Genomic DNA, 23,069 nt, shown 5'->3' on the forward strand with positions numbered 1-23,069 from the left:
ACCACTAAGCCTCACTTTCATGGGTTTGATGCTCTTTCCTTTCCTGTGTTCTTCCACCATGTGGCAAGAAACCAGAACTTATCTCACCACTTGCATTTCAGGATGTGAACTGCAAACTTTGTTTTTTAAAAAGCCAAAGCCAATGGCCTACTTCCTCTAATTCATTTTTAAATCTTTTATTTTTTAAAAAATAAGTTAACTTTACAGTTCATACTTCTAGCCAGTACACTGCAGTTCCTTTTGGAGTTTGGCTTGCAATAGTAACCTAGCAATTAAAAAAGTCTGATGCAGCTCTTGAGATAAAATTGGAACTAGATATTTTTTCTGGTACACAGCTCACACACTTAAATACTACCCTGTATCAGCTCTCAACTGCAGGCCAGAAGATTATACGTGGATATAATTCTCTGGGCTGATAGGGATACTTTCTGCCCAAGCCTTAATAGAGGAAACTATGAATCACAAAGAGCATAATAATTAGGTTTACTTCAGAAAGAATACAGTGCTGTTACCTGAACATTTCAAGAGACTTTGTCCCTAATCCGAAGTGTTCAATGATTAAATAAGATGCCATGCGGCCCAATGCCAGGCGGCTGACATAACCAAGAGACAGATTTGTGCATCAAGAGGCACGCTTGACAGCACACACATCAAGTACACCCTACACAGAATCTGTTGTCTCACAAACATCCTATATGATCTGGCATAAGCAGAAGAGGTTAGCAACAGCCAAACTAGATAGAACACAGAAAGAGGGAAAAACAAACTGACACAATTGAGCAATCCTGATTTGCACAACGAGAGTGCAGTCCCCTCCCAGTGGGGCTTCTCTAGTACAAGAACTGAACACCATAATAATTAAATTGAGCTTATTCAGAATTTCACACACTGGTGGCTAATGGACTCCAGCAATTGTGATCACATTATGTCCCCAGCTCTATTCATTTCTATTCAGATGTCTGAAGAGTCAATATCAATGACTGGCATTTGCTTAACAGCCAGCAATAATGAAAAGATAACAGAATCAAAGACCCATGAAAAGAGTCATTCCATCCAGCCCTGTCATTTTGACAAACCCCAAAACATTCATCCCACTGGACATTTATGCTGGTTGTTTAGAACAATCTCAATCATGATATCTTAGGGTATGTCTGGGGAAAAGATGAAATAAGCTCTCCAATATTCTTGTGGAATTTTCATGGATAACCGCAACTATTGCTGCAACATATTTATCTGATGTCTGAACTAGATTTAGCCATTTAATTATTCCATGCCCATCTCTCTCTCTCTCTCTCTCTCTTTCACCCCCCCCATTTCACAAAGGGGAGCCTCAATAATGCTATGCATCTTACAAAAGGTGCCCACTGGGCATTCCAGCTTCCCCTTTCCAGCAGCACCCCAGAAAATCAACCTAGGATTAAGGGGAAGTGTAAGGGGATGGCTGTGAGGATCCCACCTCAGACCACCACCTGTCAGGTCCCTCCAGTCAGGATCCTAGTTTTTATTTGTTCTCTCACCGGCTCTAGCACAGATCTTGCAAGATTCCACTGCTAGGCAGCACCACCAGCCACTCCCTATTTCACAATATTGCCTGGGGACTTTGCCTTAGTCTCCTTCTGGCTTATTGTTACTTTGTGTCTGGGTGCACTTGCAGGCCACAACCCCCCTGTATCTTTGTCTATAAAGCATACAGCCCTGGGTTGCCCTGGATACTTGATGATACACTATCCACCACTGCCACCATTGATACTGTTTCCCAACCTTGGTAATTACCCTACCCACCCTTCTGGTCTGTGAAAGCCCCAGCCAAAGATCAAGCTTTTGGTAAACCAATAATATATTTATTTAAAAACACCAGGAAATAACAAGATTACTTTAGGTATATTTAACAAGCGTATGGTTTCATATATTGTGTTACTCTTTATGTTTCTAGTCAAATATAATCTGCCTCAATACCAGCCTAATACCATCCAGCCCACAACCAACTCCAATCAACGCAAACTCCACAACCAACCAACAACAACTCTCCCCCAACTCCTCTGTCATCCTCTCATTTATACCTTCAGCCAATCAAACACTCAGCCAATCATCATCCAACATTCTCCAGCATTCTAGCCCATGTTTTCCCCCCTCTCACTCAGGCACTTACCATATATCGCTTAATAAACCCAACACTTACCATATTTACAGTTATCAAACTATAGGGACATCACAATGGCACCAGAAGAGAAAGTTTGCACCCCTCTCCCCAGAGCATGTGTTGCAAGCTTGTGTGTCTGTGTGTGTGTGTGTTTACTTTCCTCCTCCCTGGACCCCCAGTAGTCTCCAGCAGTCTTGGTCATCTGTTTGCTAACAAGCATTCCCCTTAACATAACTGTTTTATTAGTCTCATAATAACATGAGTCGTGAAAATCAGTTCTTTCAGGCCCTTTAGCTGGTTGCTCTTCATGAAAACCCCTCAAATTTCTCTGAATCATCTCCTAACATACTTCTCAAAAATGAGCCCCAGACTTAACCTGGAGCAAACAGAATGGGACTTGCCACTTCCAATAATGTATAAAACCTTATTGCTTCTCTTCTACTTGTCCTTGCTCCTCCCAGGACTGTAACCCACTAATGCATCTTGCTCAGCTGTCATTTTGATTATTCCATGCATCTCCTGCCTAGCCTCCATGCTTCTTCCCTCTCTAGTTGATCAAGTACACAGCTGCTAATGGCATGTCCCTGTCCTCCTTTTCCAATTCATTTGCTCCCTGCTTCTTTCACCTGCTGCCAATCAAAATGCGGACTTCTCACCCTCAAGAACCTCTTCAATCCTAATTTTCCAACTCTATCATGCCCTATTGGAGAGAAAGGGACACAGAGTTTTAAGATGGAAAGGGAGGGAGAGTTTTAAGGTGCCACCTTGGGCCCCTTTGAGAGAAAGGGTGGAACGGAAATGGAATAAATAAAATACTTTGTTATTTTTTTAAACAGAAGATTGCCAGTACTTTACATTAAGAATACTTAGTCATTTTAACCAATAAGACCAAAAGTAACACAATATTGTGAAACTTTAGGGTAGGAAGGGGAAATCTTTACTCCTTCAGATCCTGTTGGACTCCATCTCCAATCAGCCCCAGCCAGCATGGCCAACTGTCAGAGATGTTGGGTTCATGGACTGCAGTGACAACATCTGAAGAGTCGCAGGTTCCCCATCCCTGCTGCAAAGGCTAACAAATTTATTGTGATATATGCCCTCATGGGTCAAAGCCCACCATGATCTGATGATCTGCATCTCCTAAGTCATGGGTAAAAACAAGAAATTTACACTTAGCACAGAATGTATTATGAACCATGATTTTTAATATGAGTATGAAACAAAATCTGTCTTTAACTGCTCTCTCTCTTTAAAACAATGTTAGCAACTTCACTTTGAACTTGACCCACTAGCAACTTGGCAGCCAATGCAATGCTTTAAGCAATGGTGTCACATGTTTTTGCTAGCTGATCCAGTCAGGGGCCCTGCCGTTGCATTCTGCATCAACTGTAGCTTATGGATCAATTTCAATGTAAGGTTTCCAGTAAACTAGTCTTGAGGTTAGCAATGCACAAATCACCTTGACAAAGTTGCCTTGGCCTATGAATGGCTATAGCTGGTGCATCAGCTGATGCTGGGAAAAGATGCTACTTGTCACTGTGGCCATTAGGACCTCCAGTGACAATGATGGATCAAGGAGCGCTCTCAGACTAATGTTTGATGCTTCAGATGGGGGGAGTGCAGCCCCATCAAGAAATAACTCCACAGCTGGGAACTGCTTTGTCAGGATTTAGTTTCACCTTATGGGTCCTCATTCAGCCCACCACTGTGCCCAGGCACTGGTCCAGGTCGGTATACTAACAATGCATTGCTCCAAATTGCCTAATGACTGCTCACTCACCCAAAAATATGCTTAATATGGTTTTTTTTAAAGGTAGAATTTCAAAAGAACATTGGAAGTTTATATTTTAAATCATTAAGCTAATTGTTAATTAACTTAGTATTGATCACTGCATTTTTTGATGTAGCCAAACCCCAACCCCAGAACAGTTGGGGGGATAGGTAAAGTGCTGATGCTTTGAGAATATATGTGGCAGTTTGTTCTGCCTGAGATAATTGTTCAAGGGGACTTCCCAGGGGAAGAAAGAGTCATTTTTCAAAGTAGGCAACACCCTCACCTAGTTAGAAGTGACAAGAACTCCAGTACTTCTGGGGCTTCCTTACTGTGGGAATTAATGACTATATATATCCAGGCCATGTTTCCAAAGAGGCTTAGAAGGGACCTAAACTTAAAGCAGTGTCCTTTGCAAACAGCTTCTGCTAAAAGGAAACACAATCAAGTCATGCTCAAAGTGAAAATTTGGTCTAAAGGGATTCCTAGTTATCTTGCCATTCTAGCCTACGTACCTCCATAATTAAGGTTTTTTTTAAAAAAAAAGAGTTCATCCCTGTTCTGTAGAACACTTATTTATGGCCATGCTTCCACAATAGGGTGTGCAGCAGCATTCCCTCATGTTGTCCTGTCTAATTGAGAAGAAACTAGTCCCCATTTACAAAGAAAGATATTGGTTTATCTGGAATATTATATGTGGCTTAACCTCTGAGGTGTGTACTCAAACCTGAAATCAAAAATCAACAGATAGGCAATACCTTCATTAGGACCAACCAAAAAGGCAAAAAATAATGGACAGGTGTTTCTCCAGAAATCTTAATCAGGGTAGACATTTCACAAAGCAGTGAGAAAAAGGGAGGCATAAAAATAATTTGAAAATGGCTCAATTTGTAGCCACAAGATCTGCATCTAGACTCGTTCTCAAGATGAAGACTGCATAACCTCTTATGGGTACAGCAAGTTTCTGGGACAAAGCAGCTATGAGTGATGCCCATTTTTTGAAACAAAATCCAGATCCATCTCCAACCTTAAGCAAAGCACAAAGGTTCTTTGTTAGGCAGAGATCAAGTGCTCCCTGCTGTATAACCTTCCCATGGTAGGAATGGAAACTTCCAATCTTGGTATGCAGAAAACCACAATTGTCTGCTTTGTCCAAAGTCAACAAATCAGTCTGTGTCTATGTTAGAATTGCTTTTAATATGTTTTCTTTAATATGTTTTTAACCCTTTTTTTAAAGATGTTTTTAAAGCTTTTTTAAAAATGTTTTTAACATTGTTTTATTTTAATGTATTTTAAGGTCTGTTTTATGATGTTTAAAGTGTTTTTAGCGTTTCTGTTTGCCGCCCTGGGCTCCTGCTGGGAGGAAGGGCGGGATATAAATCAAATAATAAATAATAAAATAAATAAATAAAACAAATGATGGTTTCCACAAAACCACTGCCTACCCACAAACCAGGAGAGCAAACCACAACCCATGGCTTACATTTCTGCTGCTGTAAGGTTTGCACAAACCATAGAGTGCCTGGTTTGCACAAAATATTCAGCTATGGTTGGCTGCAAACAGAGATTGGAAGTTTATGACCTTGATATGTGAGGAGAGGAGAAAGACAGGGAAGGAGCATGATTGTTCAATGTTCAGAGGTACATCTGAACAGCTTTACTGAAATTATATACTTTTGCTCATGTAAATGGAGGAGGAGGAAAAAGAGGACTTGTGCCTGCTTTTTAAACCCCAGATTGGGGAGGTCATCCAAAACAACCGAAAGAGCAGAAGTATTTCCATCCACTTTTCATTTTCAGAAAGGTACTCTGATGGAGTGAGTCTTCCTTAGAAAAGGTGGAGACCCATTCCCTGTGGATTGTACCTCAAAAGTACATTTTTCCCCATCACCACATCATAGAAAATTGGTTGTCTAAATGCAGGGTCAATGACTCTATGATTTTTAAATTCACTTTCCTTGCTATATTATCAATGAGATAATTTTGGTTAATCTCTTGTAGGCTGAATATGGCTAAAATCAAAACCTTCATACTGTAAAGTCTTTTGATGTATATTTAAGTTGCATAAAACACTTTTAAAAGAGTCTTATAATTTTACTTTCAAACCCTGATGCGAAATCATCTCATTTCCCTATATGCAGAGCAGGGAGAAGTTACAGTCAAGTGATGCACTTACTCTAGCATGCTATTTCTGAAAACTTATATTTCAAAGCCAGTATTTGGTTCACTCACACAGACAAGGTCTTCACTATGCATTTTCAGTTTAGCTACACTGCAATATGAAATTTATTCTAATAATAGTGTTTTTAACAGAGTATTTTGCTTTTGTTTCTTATTTAATGCAGTGTTTTGTTTTTGTGAAGTTTCATTTTTAGCTGAAAAGCAACTAAAAAGTTCATAAAATAATTAATAGAATGTGTTCAGATTAAAAATCTCTCTGTCAGAAAATCTTATCCTATCAAACATTTCGTGAAACTCCACTATCAACCAGCTTCAGAATGGACATAGATTATGTTTAGCGTCATTAAAAAAAATACTGCAATATACTATTAGACTTTTACCTATCAAATTTAATAGCCATCAGTATATCAACTTGACCTGTTCTGCTTTCAACCTGTTATTAGTCTAGACAGATGTCTTAATGCTACCATTAAAATAAGCCTATGGGAGACATCTCAGGAATAGTTCCCAGATAAATGAGGATTTCCGTGCTCTCATGATGCTCAGTTTATTTGCCCAAATATCAATCAACAGTATCTACTACCACTGTCTGGGAGAAAAATAAATTAAAAAGCTAGAGCACTCTAATGGCATCTAAGTTATATTCCAGTTGTTAGGCTACAACATCTATCATCTTCAGCTATTGGCCATGCTGGCTAGAGCTGATGGGAATTGAGAGTCCAACAGTATATGGAAGGCCACAGGTCCCTTATCTCCATCATATTCAATGAGCAAAATCCTATGGCTTTAATCCAGTTAAAGATACAGTACAATCCAACACATTTATTAAGTAATTCATTTCTACTCAGAAATTAAATTTTGCTGTGTTCAATTAGAGCTACTCTGGGGAAAATATGCATAGGACTGCAGCTTTAGTTGATTAACTGTATGAGTTTTACAATGCAAACCTAAATTCATTTACCCAAGAAAGAACTCAATGCCATTATTATTTGCTATTTTTTTTGGAACCATTAGCAACATTAATAAGAAATAACCAACAAATAACAGGAGTCAAATACGGTACGGAGGAATTTAAAATAAACTTATATGCAGATGATATAGCTTTAACTTTAACACACCCAACAATATCTATTGAAAGCACTTTTAAGGTGTTACAACTATATAGTGAAGCATCTGGATATAAAATAAATATAGATAAATCTGAGTGCTTTGGAGTTAATATATACAAAAGGCCAATAGAAAAACGCTAAAGGACACGGGTTTAGAATGGGAAGATAAACCAATAAGATACTTAGGCATTTGGCTACATCCTAATCTTCAAATAATCAAAGATTATAATTATAAAAGAATGCTTAAACAGATTGAGGAAGATTTAAATAAATGGGGAAAATACAACTGTCATGGCTAGGAAAAATAGCAGCTATATCCATGATGATCCCACCTAAGATTTTATTTATTTTTATGACCTTACCATTAGAAATAGAAAACTACAAACTTATTCAAATACAGAAAAAATATTGAAATTTATCTGGTCAAACAAGCCAAGTAGAACAGCAAATGAACATCTGTATCAAAAAAATTAGTAATGGAGGACTCGGAGTACCCAACATTATTAGGTACTACCAAGCAGTCAAATTATCGTTAATTACAGATTGGTTTGAAGATTGCTATAGTATCTTATTAAAAGCGGAGCAAGAAATGTATAGGAGAAGATTACAGGAACTACTATGGGTTAAGCCAAAAACAATAATAACTAAACAGAATTTCCTTACATCTACAAACACAGTATTTAAAGTATGGATTTATTGTGTAAAAAAGCTGGCCCCAGGTTTCTCCTCTCTGACTTCAAATTTTGAGAAACGAATTTGTAAACAATCAACTACAACAAACTATTAATTACTATACATGGGGAAAACTATTCAAGTATAGTGATTGGTTTAAATAAGGATTTATTATTTCTTATGAAAATGCAGCTGAAATTTTGAATAATAAGAGGCCTCCATTATTTCAATTCTTTCAATTAAGGCATATAGTAGAACAAATAAAAACAAAACACGGAAACCCACGTCCTCCTATGGCTTTTGCGACTTTTTTACTACAATCAGAGAAAAAGAATGCTATTGCTAAAATACATCAAATCCTCTCCTCATTAAGTATGCAACAATTACATTCAACATATAAAAAGAAATGGAGCAGAGATTTAGAGAAATTTAATTTATCAATATCGGAAGAAGAGTGGATTTGATTGTTTAAGAATATCCCAACCACATTATCAAATAGTAATTTGAAAGAGAATTTTTTTAAAGCAGTTTATCAATGGTACTTAACACCACATAGATTAAGCAAAATATTTAATCAAAATATGTACTGTTGGAGATGTAGAAGAAGTAACGTAGATTTTATACATCTTTTTTGGAGCCGTGTTAAAATAAAACCTTTTTGGAACAAAATTTTAGATATAATACAGAATGTTACCGGTCAAACGTTATCCAGAAATACTAAAACAATTCTTTTGTGCTTATTTCGTGAAGAAATTATTAATGTAGATTTTCAATTAGTAGCTACTTTGCTCACAGTGGCAAAAATATGTATCGCGCAAAAATGGAAGAATAACAAATCCCCAACATTGATGGATTGGTTGAAAAAAACTTAGGAGACAGTATTAATGATAAAAATGACTTATAATAGAAATGCGATGAATTATAACCATCAAAATAAATTTGTAGAGAAATGGGCTTTATTTATACAATTCTGGAATGATAAAGTGATAGATGAAATAGCTCCATTTAATTTATTTACCTCAATATAGGAAACTGTTGTATTATATTATTACGCTTAAATATGAAGGGGTAAGAAGTTAATCTTAATAATTACCTATTATTACTTTTGTTCATTTCATATTTTGTTTTTGCTGTTGTTGCTTTATTTTGTAATGCTTCTGTGTAATCGAATTGGAACATTTTGTACTTTTACTTTATCTTGAATAAAAAAAAATTAAAATGAGACTTACTTCTGAGTAGACATGTACAAGATTGGAATAAATGGACTATTGAAACAGAAAGCATTTTTTTTTTAGATGTAGCACACATTAACTTAAAACCACTTCCCCAACCTGGTGCCCTTCAAATGTTTTGGACTACAACTCCCATCAGCTCCAGCAAGCACAGCTGTACAGACTGAGGCTGATGGGAGTTGTAGTCCACCTGGAGACCACAGGTTAGGGAAGGCTATCTTAGAAGATGCATTTGCTCCTATGTGGAACAGAAGGGGAAAATGCCTCTTCTAAGATGGTACAGCCCTCTGTAGTTTTTAGTATGTGCATTAAACATACTACTATAATTATTTTAAGAAAGATCTGCTGCCTGATTTATTAGTTGAGCAAATGTTTTTCAGAGCTCTTTATCTAAACAATTAGGCAATTAAAAACTACAGCCCAAGGGAGGAACACTGGGCAACAAACTGCAACAATGTAAGACTGTAATAAGTCCTATGTAAATATCATTATCCTGTGGGAAAACCCACCCACTTTCTGAGAATTGCTACCTTCTTTTTAATGGGGAAGACGTTTCTAGCCTTAAAAGCAGTGTTGAAGAAACTGTGGCCCTCCAGATGTTGTTGGATTCCAATCTCCATTAGCCCCAGCCAGCACGGACAATGGTCAGGGATCATGGTAGATGTAGTCCAGCAACAACTGAAGGCCACAGATTGCCCATCCCTGCCTCAAAGGATGGCCATGGAAGTATGAGGCCAATATCTAATGATCTATGGAAAATTCAGAGAACAAGATGCTTAGAATGATTCTAACCCTACCAAAGTATCATCTCCTCTTATGTGAATCTACCTGACCACTTAGATCAGCTCCTCCTGCATGCGGCGCTGCCTTCTGAGGCAAGGCTCATTGTAATGCATGAAAGGGTTTTCTCAGTGGTGGTGCCCCTTATACAAAACTCCCTTCCCCAAAAAGTTATCTTCCTCTTTTTGTGTGTTCCAGAAGCAATTGAAAACATTCCTTTCTTAACTCAAACTTCTAATTCTGTTGCTGCCTGATGTATTGATTGCAAAGGCTGATTGTGAACATTCCTCTTGTTGTTTGCTGCTGTTTTTTGGTTTGATAACTGATGTTAAACAAAAAAGCCCTCACTCAAAACAATGCTGTATATGGAAAGAAAGCAACGTTTAAAAGATCCTTACAGTATCTGCAGAGCCTAGCAATTATGTGCCATTATGTCAAGACTCCAAAGGGTACATATGAAGCTACCCTGTACCTAGTCAGACCAGGAGCATCTACGTTGACTGGCTGGGATTCTCCCACATCTCAGATAGAGGTATCTCTCCACTGCCTCTCAGTTTGTTGCTTTCAAAACTCTCTCTCTCTCTCTCTCTCTCTCTCTCTCTCTCTCCCTCTGTGTGTGTGTGTGTGTGTGTGTGTGTGTGTGTGTGTGTGTGTGTAACATCTATACATACATATGGAGATGCTGGGGATTGATCCTAGGACCCTCTGCATACAAAGCATGTGCTCAACCACACAGCTATGTTCCTTCTGCCCAAACCCATACATTCAATATTTATACAGAACACAGTGTTTCTAACGTGCCAATTGCATTTTAATTCTTACATCTTTTGTCCAGCCCAAATACCTTCTGTGGGTACTTTGCCAAGCATTCATGTAATTTCACATATGGAATAGTGATGGCTGGGAGAAATGGGCTTAAGTAATGCCATCAGATAAAATTCCATGCCTGAATAGGAGTTTTAATACAGGGCCTGCTCCCCATAACCAGGTTCTCTCATAAACAGAACAATCTTTTTCATTCTATACATGCCTCACAAATACAGATCCAGAAATATCACACAGCATTTTTGTCTGGAATACTAGTACGAATACAAATTTCATGCTGAAAATGGAGTAATAAAAGAAGCCACATTTACCTGATCATTTTTGCAGATCCACACATTGTTTCCTTGCAGCAAGGTGAAGATTTTGGCTTTGTATCCTTTCAATTCCAGATAACCCCTTTTCTCAGGAGGAACAGCAGTTCGCACTTGAGAGATTTCAGGTTGCAACTGCAAAGCACTGAGGATCGTACTAATCCAGTCATTCCTTTCATCTAAAAAAAAAAAGAAAGAAAATTGAACAAAACTAGCAATTGAACATTGATGTAAGCAACTATTTAATAGGATTTTAATGCTGATTTTTTAATGTTTTGCTTATGACTTTGTTTCATTATTACCGTCAGAAGCCTTAGGGACACATTGTTGAAAGGCAGGACACAAACTTGAAACTAAAATAAATAACTTAAAACATGTGAAATGTTGCAAATATATTGTGTTCTTTGAATTAAGAAGATGGCACACAAACGATTCCATAACATACTGCTATATTTCATTAAACATCACTTGGATGAGCCAATGTCTGTTGAAGTGACTTTTCACAGGAGCGGTCTACTTGTGTGAACAGTACAATGTCAGAAGGAAAGAATTCATGAGGCCTAACCTGTGCCGAATACAGGAGAACCAATACTTCATGTGATTTGGCAACGATACTTCTGTTAAGGCAGCCTAAAATAGCATTTGCCTTTTTTGTGGCCATATGACACTGTTGGCTCATATTCAGCTTGGGATCAACAATAATGCCAAGATCTTTCGGGCATGTAGTATTGCTGAGTCAAGTATCCCTCATGTTATACCTGTGCATTTGGTTTCTTTCTCCAAGGTGGAGAACTTTGCACTTATCCCTGTTGAATTTCATTCTGTAGTTTTCAGCCCAATGCTCCAGCCTATCAAGATCCCTTTGAATTTTGTTTCTGTCTTCCAAGGTATTAGCTATACCTCCCATTTTTGTATAATCTGCAAATTTGGTAAGTATTCCCTGCACCTCCTCATCCAAGTCATTAATAAAAATGTTGAAGAGCACTGGGCCCAGGACCAATCCCTTCCCCACTGTCTTCCTGGTCAATCATCCTCATTCTTTCCTCCTCACCAGGCAAACAACTACAGTAGTATTCCCACACTGCCTTTGTGCATTGCTGCAAACATACCAAAACCCCAAACAGTCACATGTACCCTCTTCAGTTCTCATAGTACCTCTGGAGCTACACAGTACTCTGGTATAGATGGTTCCATACCAGCTGACCCTACATGCACTTTCCATGAATGACTTCATGTCCAAATAGATTTCAGGTAAATGCCTCCTCCATATTACTTCACCTTTTGCCAGGAAAACTTGAAGTGTTTCAACTCTTGTTCCCCTCTTAATATTACTTGGTCATTTGATTACACACACAAACACTCTCCATAAATAATTCAAGTTGTACAATCATCTTCCATATTGATTCTACACACACTCTAAAGGTTAATAAATGAACAGAGAAGAAATAACTCTGTCCTCCTTTGCCAAGCTTAAGCCCTGCTTTCAGTGTCTAAAAAATGGCTGGAAACACTGTAAAAATGACAATATATTATCTGTATTTATCTATCTATGTGTGTGCAAGTCACAAGAAAACCTAAATCAGATTTTCTTTGATCTTCACACCCAAGCCATCAACTTCACATTGCTCTTTGTCAGTTTTATAATGAACAGTGACTCACAGCAGATGGCTGAAAGCACAGCTTTTAAGTGGTGTTAATAAGTGCTAAAAAAAGGTCCCAAGAAACTCATACTGTTTCATAAAAAGTCTTGAAAATGCTGCTTGTTTTTTGTTTGTTTGTTTTGCACCATGACTGTGCACCAAAGTTTTGCAAATTATTTGTTCTCTCAGGTATTGTTGTTGTCCCTCTGTTTTCTTACATTACAGACGAAAAAATTTATTAAGAGTTTACATGCCAAGGGATGAATTTAGATTAGTGTAAAGCTTACCTCAATGCATAGGATTACAATCAGCTTTTAAATTGTCTTTTTTTATATATAATAATTTTTTTATTATTATTCAATTTTTTATAAAAACAAATACAAATACAACAAAAACAATACAGCAGAAAAAAATAAAAGAAAAAGAAAAACTTGACTTCCAATTTGTTACAGATCAGCTATAAGTATATAATATATATCAAACCTGTCTCCTAAAACATACGAAATTCACTTTTTTCCAAGGTCTATCTTGATTAATCGTCAAATCCCATTATCATCATTTCATTTTTTTCTTTCAACAAAAAGTCCAAAAGAGGCTTCCATTCCTTAAGAAATGTATCTGTCGTTTTTTCTCTAATAAGACATGTCAATTTGTCCATCTCAACTAAGTCCATTAATTTCAATAGCCATTCTTCCATTGTTGGTATCGATTCCATTTTCCACTTTTGTGCATATAGTAATCTTGCTGCCGTGATCATATATAATATTATTCTTCCATATTTCTTTTCCTTTTGTTTATCCATAAAACCCAATAAAAAAAATTCTGGCTTTGACTGAATATTTATCTTTAAGATTTTTTGCATCATCCTACCTATCTGTGCCCAAAATAATTTTGCCTGTTTACACAACCACCACATATGATAAAAAGATCCTTCTTGTTGTTTACATTTCCAACATACATTAGAAACATTACTATACATTTTTGACAACTTTTCTGGAGTCATATACCAACGATACATTATTTTATAAAAATTTTCTTTAAGATTATAGCATAATGTAAATTTCAAACCTTTTTTCCACATATTTTCCCATTGATCCATTTGTATATTATAACCAAAAATTTTTGCCCACTTAACCATACACTCTTTTACTTGTTCTTCTTCCATGTCCATTTTTAATAAAAATTTATACATTTTTGCAATTATGCATTCATCATTTGTACACAAACCTATTTCAAAATCAGATTTATTTATTTCAAACCCATACATTTTCTTGTCCATTTTAAATCTTTCTAACAATTGTAAATAGGCAAACCATTGTGAACTATATCCTTCCTTTACTAATTGTTTTCTCTCTTTCATTATATATTCACCGTGCACATTTTCTAATAGTTCTTGGTAAGTTAACCATTTCTCTTTTCCAGCCATTTCTCTTCTATAAAATGCTTCTTGACTTGAAACACATAGTGGTATTTTCGAAAAAAACTTTGTTTTGTATTTATTCCATATATTCAACAAAGGACGTCTTATAAAATGATTATTAAAATCCACATTAACTTTTGCTTTATCATACCATAGATATCCATGCCATCCCCACTTCAGGTTGTGACCCTCCAAATCCAATAATCTTTTATTCCTCAATAGAATCCATTCCTTTATCCAGACTAAGCAACAAGCAGCAAAATAAAATCTCAAATTTGGTAATCCCAGCCCTCCTCTTTCTTTGGCGTCTTGTAATAATTTAAATTTAACTCTTGGTTTTTTCCCCTGCCAAACAAATTTAGAAATATCTTTTTGCCATTGTTTGAAAGGTAGATCAGAGGATATTACAGGTATTGTTTGAAATAGAAACATCATTCTCGGCAATACATTCATTTTTATTACAGATATTCTACCCATTAATGACAACTGTAATTTATCCCATTTTAACAAATCTTTCTTAATCTCTGTCCATAGTTTTTCATAATTATTATGAAACAACTTTGAATTTTTATTTGTCATAATGATACCTAAATATTTCACCTTTTCTTCTATTTTAAAATCTATCTTCTCCATTAACCCTTTTTGATCTCTTAAAGATAAATTTTTCACCAACATCTTCGTTTTTTGATTATTGATCTTAAATCCTGCTAATGGTCCAAATTCTTCTAATTTATCCATCAATACTTTAATTCCTTCCAAGGGATTTTCTAATACAATTGTCAAGTCATCAGCAAATGCTCTCAATTTATATTCCTCTTTTTTTATCTTTATTCCCGAAATCCTTTTGTCTTGCCTTATGTCTCTAAGCAGCACTTCTAAAACCAGAATAAATAGAAGGGGGGACAATGGACATCCCTGTCTTGTACCCTTTTGTATTTCACATAAGTCCGTTAAATCCCCATTGACAATTATCTGTGCCTTCTGTGATGTATAAATCGATCTGATCCATTTTATAAAATTATCTCCAAAGTCCATTTGCTCTAGAACCTTAAACATAAATTTCCAATTCAAATTATCAAATGCTTTCTCAGCATCCAAGAAAATCAAAGCAGCTTGTATGTCATTTCGTTGTTCTAGATATTCCAACACATTCAAAACATTCCTGACGTTATCACGTAATTGTCTTTTAGGTAAAAACCCCGCTTGATCTTCCTGAATAAATTGTTGCAATATTATTTTCATTCTTTCTGCCAAAATCATTGTAAAAATTTTATAGTCATTATTCAGTAAAGATATTGGCCGATAATTTTTTGTTTTACTTAATCCTGCTCCTCTTTAGGTATTAATGTTATATTGGCATTTTTCCAACTATCCGGTATCTTCCCCTCTTGTAAAATAGAATTCATTGTATACTGTAAAGGTGGTAAAAGTTCCTCCTCCAAGCATTTGTAATACATTGCTGATAGTCCATCCGGTCCTGGCGCCTTTCCTAATTTAATTTTACTTAGAGCCTCAGATATTTCTCTTGACGTAATAGGACCATTAATAGCTTGTCTCTGAAGATCTGTAATTTTAGGCAAATTCTGTTTGGATATATACTCTTCTATTTTTTCTGAGGGAATTTCCTGACACTTGTACAAAGTTGAATAATATTGATGGAAAACCCTTTGGATTTTTAAATCGTCTGTCAACATCTCATCTCCTTCTTGTATCTTTAAAATAAGTTTTTTTGTCGTTCTTTTCTTAATTTATATGCTAGCAATTTCCCTGGTTTATTTGCAAATTCAAAAGTCCTTTGTTTAGCAAAATTTAATTTCCTTTCAATTTCTCTAACTGTCAACATTGACACTTGTTTCTGTAACATTTTAATTTGATTTACAGTAGAAGCTTTAGTTGGATTCTTTTTCAATTCTTCCTCTTTTTGTTTTATTTCTTCCAAGATCAATTGCATTTTCTGTTGTTTCTTCTTTTTTAATTCAGAATTACATTTAATAAAATATCCCCTCATAAATGCTTTACTTGTATCCCAAACAATATTTTCATCTGTTCCTTTATGTAAATTGTGTTCAAAAAACTCTTTTAATTTCTTCTTACATTCCTGCACTATTTTATCATTCTGTAATGAAGATTCATTTAGTCTCCATCTAAATTCCAGCTTTAAGCCAGCTTTTTGTCATAAAAAATAAAGCAGGTTCTTTGAATTACTCCCTTCTTCCTTAGCTTTGTATAATACGAAAAAAGTGTGACTCACTCAAGTTTCTGAGTTGCCGATTCGTAAACAAGTCTCTTTTACGATAGTAATTTAAGTTAGTTGGTAAGATTTAGACAGAAGGAGGCTAGCTCGTTAAAAACGTTTTTAAAAGAGAAAGAAAAAAAGTCTCGCTTACTTTCAGCACAGCCTGTTGGAAATCCAGACTCTGTCTTCCACTACTAGAAATGCCTTCTTATCTCAGGGGGATTCCTAATCAAATCTAGCAATCTACAGCTCGACGGAGTTCCGTGGATAATCTCTTTGGTTCCCCTTTTATCTTGGAGAACATTTACGCCAGTCAAAAATTCCTCTTGACTGGCTTTTAACTGAAATAAGCTTCCTCTGAGATAGAGCTCACTCAGAGACAATCACCAGCCAGCACTCCTTCCGGGAAGTCTTAAATTGTCTTTTTAAAAAAATTGTTTGCGTTATGTAAACTCCTTGAAACCAAATTTTATTTTTATTTTTTAAGACAATTAAAGGTCTTTTCTGTGTGTCCCATTTGGAAAAAAGACAGGTTCTAATGTAAAAACAGTATGAGCGCTTTTGTACAGATTTTCCCTAGAGCATACTAAAGGTGCTTCTGAGTAGCAAGCTCCTTGGGCACTATTATATAGTTCCTAGTTGGATTAATTAAGCATACCTCACAGGACTGTTGTGAAGATAAAATGGGTATTGTAAGCTGCTATGAGATCCTTGGAGGAAGGGCAGTAAAAAAATGTAATGTTTAATAATGTAATTCCAAAGCACAGCTTGTGATGACTTTAATACTTTGGCACTGAAGAACAAGCAAAATAGAACCTCCTCCTTTTGCTTTTTATTATTATTGTCATTTTCATGCCATTATCCTCAGTGTCACCTATATATCTGTGGACCCTTAGGCAAGATAAGTGGGCCCACCTCTTTGCTGTTGTTGCCAATGCCCATTTGCTTGCCCTCTCCCTCTGGGTCCAGTCAGAAGACAGCTCAGAGGGAGAAGGCAAGGCAAGTGGAAGCTGCTGATCCTTCTTCTCCCTGCTGCCACCTCTCACTCCTCACTTGGCAGAGAGCAAGCAAATATCATGATCCATGACCCAGGGATGATACACTGTGCAATGGAGGAAAAGGCACCAGATCTGTTCTTGGGGGAAGAACTGCCAGGAGCTTCATCAGGGCCCGCCTGTCTTGAGAACACGGCCCTGCCATCCTCCTCTGATTCAGAGGAGTAATCTTCCGCAAGACCCCTACCAAAGTCTAAAAAATAAGATGAGAGCCCTTTAACAGCTAGTCAGCTCCACTGGAGAGGCAGAGCTTACTACACTACAGAGCCAGACAACATATACAAGGCTTCACTGGCTGCCCATTTGCTACTGGGTCAAGTTCAAGGTTCTAGTTTTGGTGTACGAAGCCCTATGCAGCTCGGGACCAGGATACCTGAAAGACTGTCTTACCCCTGATCACTGCGCTTTGCAGGTGAGGGCCTCCTGCAGATACCATTTTATCAGGAGGTTCATTCTGTACAATATAGGAAACAAACATTTAGAGTGGCGGCACCTACCCTGTAGAATTCCCTCCCCTTAAATATTAGGCAGGCGTCATCTCTGCTGTCTTTTCAGCGCCTTTTGAAGACTTTCCTCTTCCAACAAGCCTTTTAAGTTGAGACCTATCCTAGTCTGCGTCTGTGTTAGAATTGCTTTTAATATGTCTTTTAATATCTTTAACCCTTTTTTAAAGATGTTTTTAAAAAAATTTTTATGTTTTTAACGTTTTTTTTAATTGTATTTTAAGGTCTTTTTATGTTTTAAAGTGTTTTTAATGTTTCTGTTTGCTGCCCTGGGCTCCTGCTGGAAGGAAGGGCAGGGTATAAATAAAATAATAAATAAAAATAAATAAATAAATAAGTTGGACCTAAGTACTTGCAGAGAGCACAGCTGTCTCAAAAGAATCCTGGGAACTCTCCAAGGTCCTATAAGTGCTCTTGACTGTTGCCTTGAATTCCTGACTCAGACAAGTGATTGACCACTGCCAACCTTTACCTGTGAGCATTGAACTCTGGCTGCATTCAGATGTGGGGTTTATTGATGTAAGGTTTATTCTTCCTGATTATAATGATAGCGCTTCTCTTCCGATTTATAATGTTCCTTCCACACGGCAATACCTGCCGTATTTTTTTATCAACATACTGCCATGTCATGCTAAATTTCATTCACACCAGTGGCCATGGTGTGACACAACAACGGATGTCAGACATGTTGCCACACCTCCATCCTTTATAAGTATGTGCACTTCTGTATGATGGAATACCACCCAAGTGATCCCAAGAAAACCACAGGAAAAATAAAACGCCAAATTCCTGCAATTTTCAAGGTTAATGAGGTTGCAAATGGATTTTTTCTGGAAGCAAATAAGATGGAAATGTGCACTAAACTTCAACTTGATTCTGATTGAACCCACTTGACTCTGATTGATATATACATTTCCAGAAGTGGTGTTTACATTGTGTGAAAAATCACATATAACACAAAAATTAACAGGTAAGGAAACATCAGGAAAATGGCATGAAGTGCTGTCTGAATGCAGCCTCTCACAGAGCAGGACAGTGAACAGACATCAAGAAGTACTACCAGCAGGGCCAGGGAGCTCTGAGACTTGGCAAGGGGCCCATGCTTCCGCAGATGCCCCCAAAATGGCCTTAAACTGTCCACATTGTCTTTCATTATTATTTTTTTGCTTGCTTGCTTGCTTTGTAACATGTTGCCAGGGGAGACAAAGAGATGTACATCTACTATTTTCAGTTGCAACCATATTTTTTAGATAGCACCTAGTTTTTGCAATGTGCATTTACTAAAAGCCATTCTGCATTCACCAATGTTCCTGTGGTCCTTATCCTGACTAGAGTTTGAATATTGGTGGCTGTACCCATGATAAAATAACTGTTGGGCTATGAGAAAATCATTCAAGGACCATAGATCAAGAAGCGTTATAGCTGTGGGACAAAGAACAACAATACTGTAGCTATATAGTAGATCCTGATGTCATCTGTTGGGACTCATGACAAGCTACCCAAGGGGTTAGTACCAAACAACATGCATCTTTTCTTGAAAAGACACAAAACTCCGTATGACAAGAGTCCCTTGAGTTCAGTACAAGAATGAATTTTAGATTTACACAGCGTAGCAGTTACATCAGTAAGAGAATCCACCAACAGACTTTTTGCATTTTGTTTTGGACTAACATTACAAATTTTAATCCTCGAACTGGAAGAAGAGCCTGCTTAGCTTCTTAAGAAACATCATCCACAACATCTACTACTGCCGTGGGAACCAACAATGAGTCTCTTGCAACTCAGCACTTGAAACACTTTAAAGTGACTGGAAAAAGAATGAATCAGCAATGAGCAACAACAGTCTTTAAAAATGCATCTCTTACCTTCCTTTTCAGCCCTGAAGACAAAGATCCTGTGTGCTGTAACAACTTCAAATTTGTTGTCCCCATGGGCTCTGACCATAGACATAGCAGAGAGGAGGATTATTCCCTTAGAGTACACTTCCTGCATTAAATACAATAAAAAGAGTCTATGAAAGCACAAGTGAGTCTTACTTAAAGAGACCCATTTTACTTTATGACAAGTACCCACACTAATGACAAAGTGTTCTTTTGACACAAATGCTCAACATGTAGTAATGATAGTCCCCAGTCACACAAAAAAGATTATCTGCACGCAGTTTGCATGTGTGCATTAGAGATGTTCTCTACAGTTTCACTTCAGGGTGAACTCCAAAATGAAACAAAAGGAAAGAAGGAAGAGCAATGGTGCCAAGTGATTTGAGAGACAGGGGAGGAGGCTTACAATTGGGGCAGGGGGAGTTCTTACTTTAACTTCTTTTTTTAAAAGCCTAATGGTATGGCAGCAATAGCTCCATTTCTGCCGCTATGTCATCAAAGCTGCCACCAGTTTTAAAGAAGATTGTAAAGAGAAACAATGAAAGAGGAAGTTAAGAAGCTCCCTCTCCTCTGCTGCAAATGTAGGCTTTCTTAAGAGTCAAACAACAACACAGCAACCTGCAAATGGTGACTGAAACAACTGCTCTGAAATTGCCACCTTAGAATGGCAAATTGAGGGGGGTTTAATTTTTGTATAAACAATCTAGTGAGCATGCATTCATTGCCACTCTCTCTCTGAATTCAGGTTCAATCTAGCCCCCTTCAGAGGTGTTGCTCATGTGCTGTGTCTGCACATAAGCAGGTCACATCAACTAGCTCCACCAGCCAATGTCCTCACCTACCATGCAAATGTGGACAGAGAGGGACTCTTCTGTACAGTAGGATACACACAAAAGCACCCTGCCTGCAGATATTCCCACTGTCTGTGTAAATGCCAAGGGGTAGGGCTAGCTGGCACAGCCCCATTCCCTGCTTATGCACTGATAAAACACATAAGGAACATTTCCAAAGGGGGCTTCTACATGCTTCAAATGTCTGAACAGACTACCGATGAGACTGAGCTGAAAGACTGCTAGGAAACTGAAATAAAATAATTTTCTCTTTCAGTGAATGTCGTTGCTCAAGCAGATCTACTTTAACAGTTTGAACATTTCCTAACAGCAAAAACAGCAAGACAGAGATAGAGACAGACTCTCTCTCTCTGTCTCTCTGTCTCTCTGTCTGTCTCTCTGTCTGCCTGCGTGCGTGCGTGCGTGTGTGTGTGCGTATACATCCTGCATGTGGGTATCTGTTCAAATATATTGTTATCAAACTTAACTTATTTTTTCAGGGGAAAACTGGTTGCCATACATGATGCATCATTCCTGTGTATTTCACCCCAGTGAAGTAGCTCGATTATAAAATTCCTAGGAGCATTTCTTCCAGAAATTATGTGCTGGTGTCTACAGGCATCTACTGTCTGGATTTGGTACTGCTGCTGTATCACAATCACAAGAAAAGTATGTACCACAGGGTATATGCTACTGAGGATTCCACAATCTCTCCCCTTTCCAATTCCCTTGTCCTCTGAATTTTAGAAATGTATCCTTTGATCAAAAAATAAAGGACTGCACTATCTCTATCTATCTATCTATCTATCTATCTATCTATCTATCTATCTATCTATCTATCTATCTATCTATCTATCTATCTATCTATCTATCTATCTATCTATCTATCTATCTATCTATCTATCTATCTATAAGATCACATTGCTGTTTTGTCTGCTACAGGATAATGCTTTCAATTAGCCTTTAAAAGAAAGTTGGAAGAGGGTTTCCTTTTCAGTATCTGAATAACTGAGGATGTGAGTGTTACAATGATCAGCTGGGCACAAAATTCTTCAGCCCAGGATTGCATTTTAGTGCTGCCATTTATAATCATTTGTATTATCGTAAGTGTAGTTCTGTGATTATAAGCTATCAGTTTAAGTTACCTCAAACTGATGGAGATAAATATTTTAAACAAACAAAACTTGGGTATAGAGGACTACTATCCACTAGCGTGTTACCATGTGCTATAATAAGGGTTTGGAACCTTAAGCCCAGGAACCAAATGTGGCCTTCAGTCCTCTCTAATTGGCCCTTGGGACTCTATCTAAGCCATGGCCTTCACCAGCCCTGCTCTTTAGACTCCTCGAGTGATCTTGCTAGTGGAGACTGGTGGCTCCAATGTCAGTGGAGCAATGAATCCATTCTGGGTTTTAGTCTGAACTTTCAGGGAGCTGTCCAAGGTGCTGAAATCTAGGTGCAGCCCTTGGGCAACTCCTTGAAAGTTTGGACTAAAATCCAGAACAGATTCACTGTCTGACTGACATTGGAGCCACCAGTCTCTACTGGCTTTTGCTGAAAAGTGTCCTAGAACAGTGATAATGTATCTTGCTTGCCTGGATACAAAGGGGTGTATAGAAGCCTTTGACTTTTGCATGGCTGAAGTATACCCTGTTCTTAATTATTATTATTATTATTATTACCCACCCCTCATCAGAAGGTCAGGGCAACTCACAACAAAATAAATTACAATATTAAAAGAAGTTTAAAACACATAACATTCACAACTAGAGAGGGTTCTACATACACACACACACACATAGTGTCAAAGGCTACGGTGAAGAGATGCATCCTCAGCATATGACAAAAGATGTATAATGGAAGTGCCAGATTCACGTCTCTGGGGAGGAACTGCCACACCTTAGGGACTGCCACAGAGAATGCCTTCTCCTGGGCTACCATCCTCAAACTTTCTGGGGGTGGTGGAACTACCAAGAAGGCCAAGTTAAGAGACAGCTCTGTTGTCCCACCCACTTTTTTCTCTTGGCCCAAACACCACTGGAATTAGCAAACACAGCCCTTGGGGAGAAAAAGGTTCCCAGCCCTGTACTACAGAAACTGCTTCTTTAGACCTTCAGTGCAAACAAATCAGGACTAGATTATGTGCAATTTTCCCCTTTAAAAAGTATGAATAACTAGTACACTGCAACAAAGTACAGAGAGATCACCGATAACTCAGAACATATTATTCAACCATTGCAAACTTACCTTATCATTATTATAATAAGAAACGCTGTCACCATCAAATTTTACCCAACGCTTCTGAAACATGTGTTTTCTGCATGCAACGAAAGAAAAAAGGTTATTTGAAAAAACAACGCTGTAGATTATTCAGCTGTGGTCCTCTGCATGCTTTCTTGGGTGCAGGCCCCACTGAACACAGTGGGCCTTACTTTTGAGAAAGCAGGAATCCGATTGTGCAGTTAGGCTGCAATTCTAACCCCA

The 23,069-nt window shown here is 37.5% G+C and overlaps 1 protein-coding gene across 5 annotated transcripts in view; it reads right to left on the reverse strand.

Moving 5' to 3' along the window:
- Positions 1 to 23,069, reverse strand: part of ARAP2 (ArfGAP with RhoGAP domain, ankyrin repeat and PH domain 2) — a 160,749-nt gene that overhangs the window by 96,144 nt on the left and 41,536 nt on the right. For all 5 annotated transcript variants that reach the window (XM_061584048.1, XM_061584049.1, XM_061584051.1 and 2 more), the window contains 3 exons: positions 22,833 to 22,902; positions 19,741 to 19,861; positions 11,022 to 11,200 (listed from right to left, as the gene is read on the reverse strand). In XM_061584048.1, coding sequence (XP_061440032.1) covers positions 11,022 to 11,200; positions 19,741 to 19,861; positions 22,833 to 22,902 — 370 coding nt within the window. The remainder of the gene's footprint in view (positions 1 to 11,021; positions 11,201 to 19,740; positions 19,862 to 22,832; positions 22,903 to 23,069) is intronic.

The sequence above is a fragment of the Rhineura floridana genome, chromosome 9 (genome assembly GCF_030035675.1).
Source record: "Rhineura floridana isolate rRhiFlo1 chromosome 9, rRhiFlo1.hap2, whole genome shotgun sequence".
Classification (NCBI taxonomy): Eukaryota; Metazoa; Chordata; class Lepidosauria; order Squamata; family Rhineuridae; genus Rhineura; species Rhineura floridana.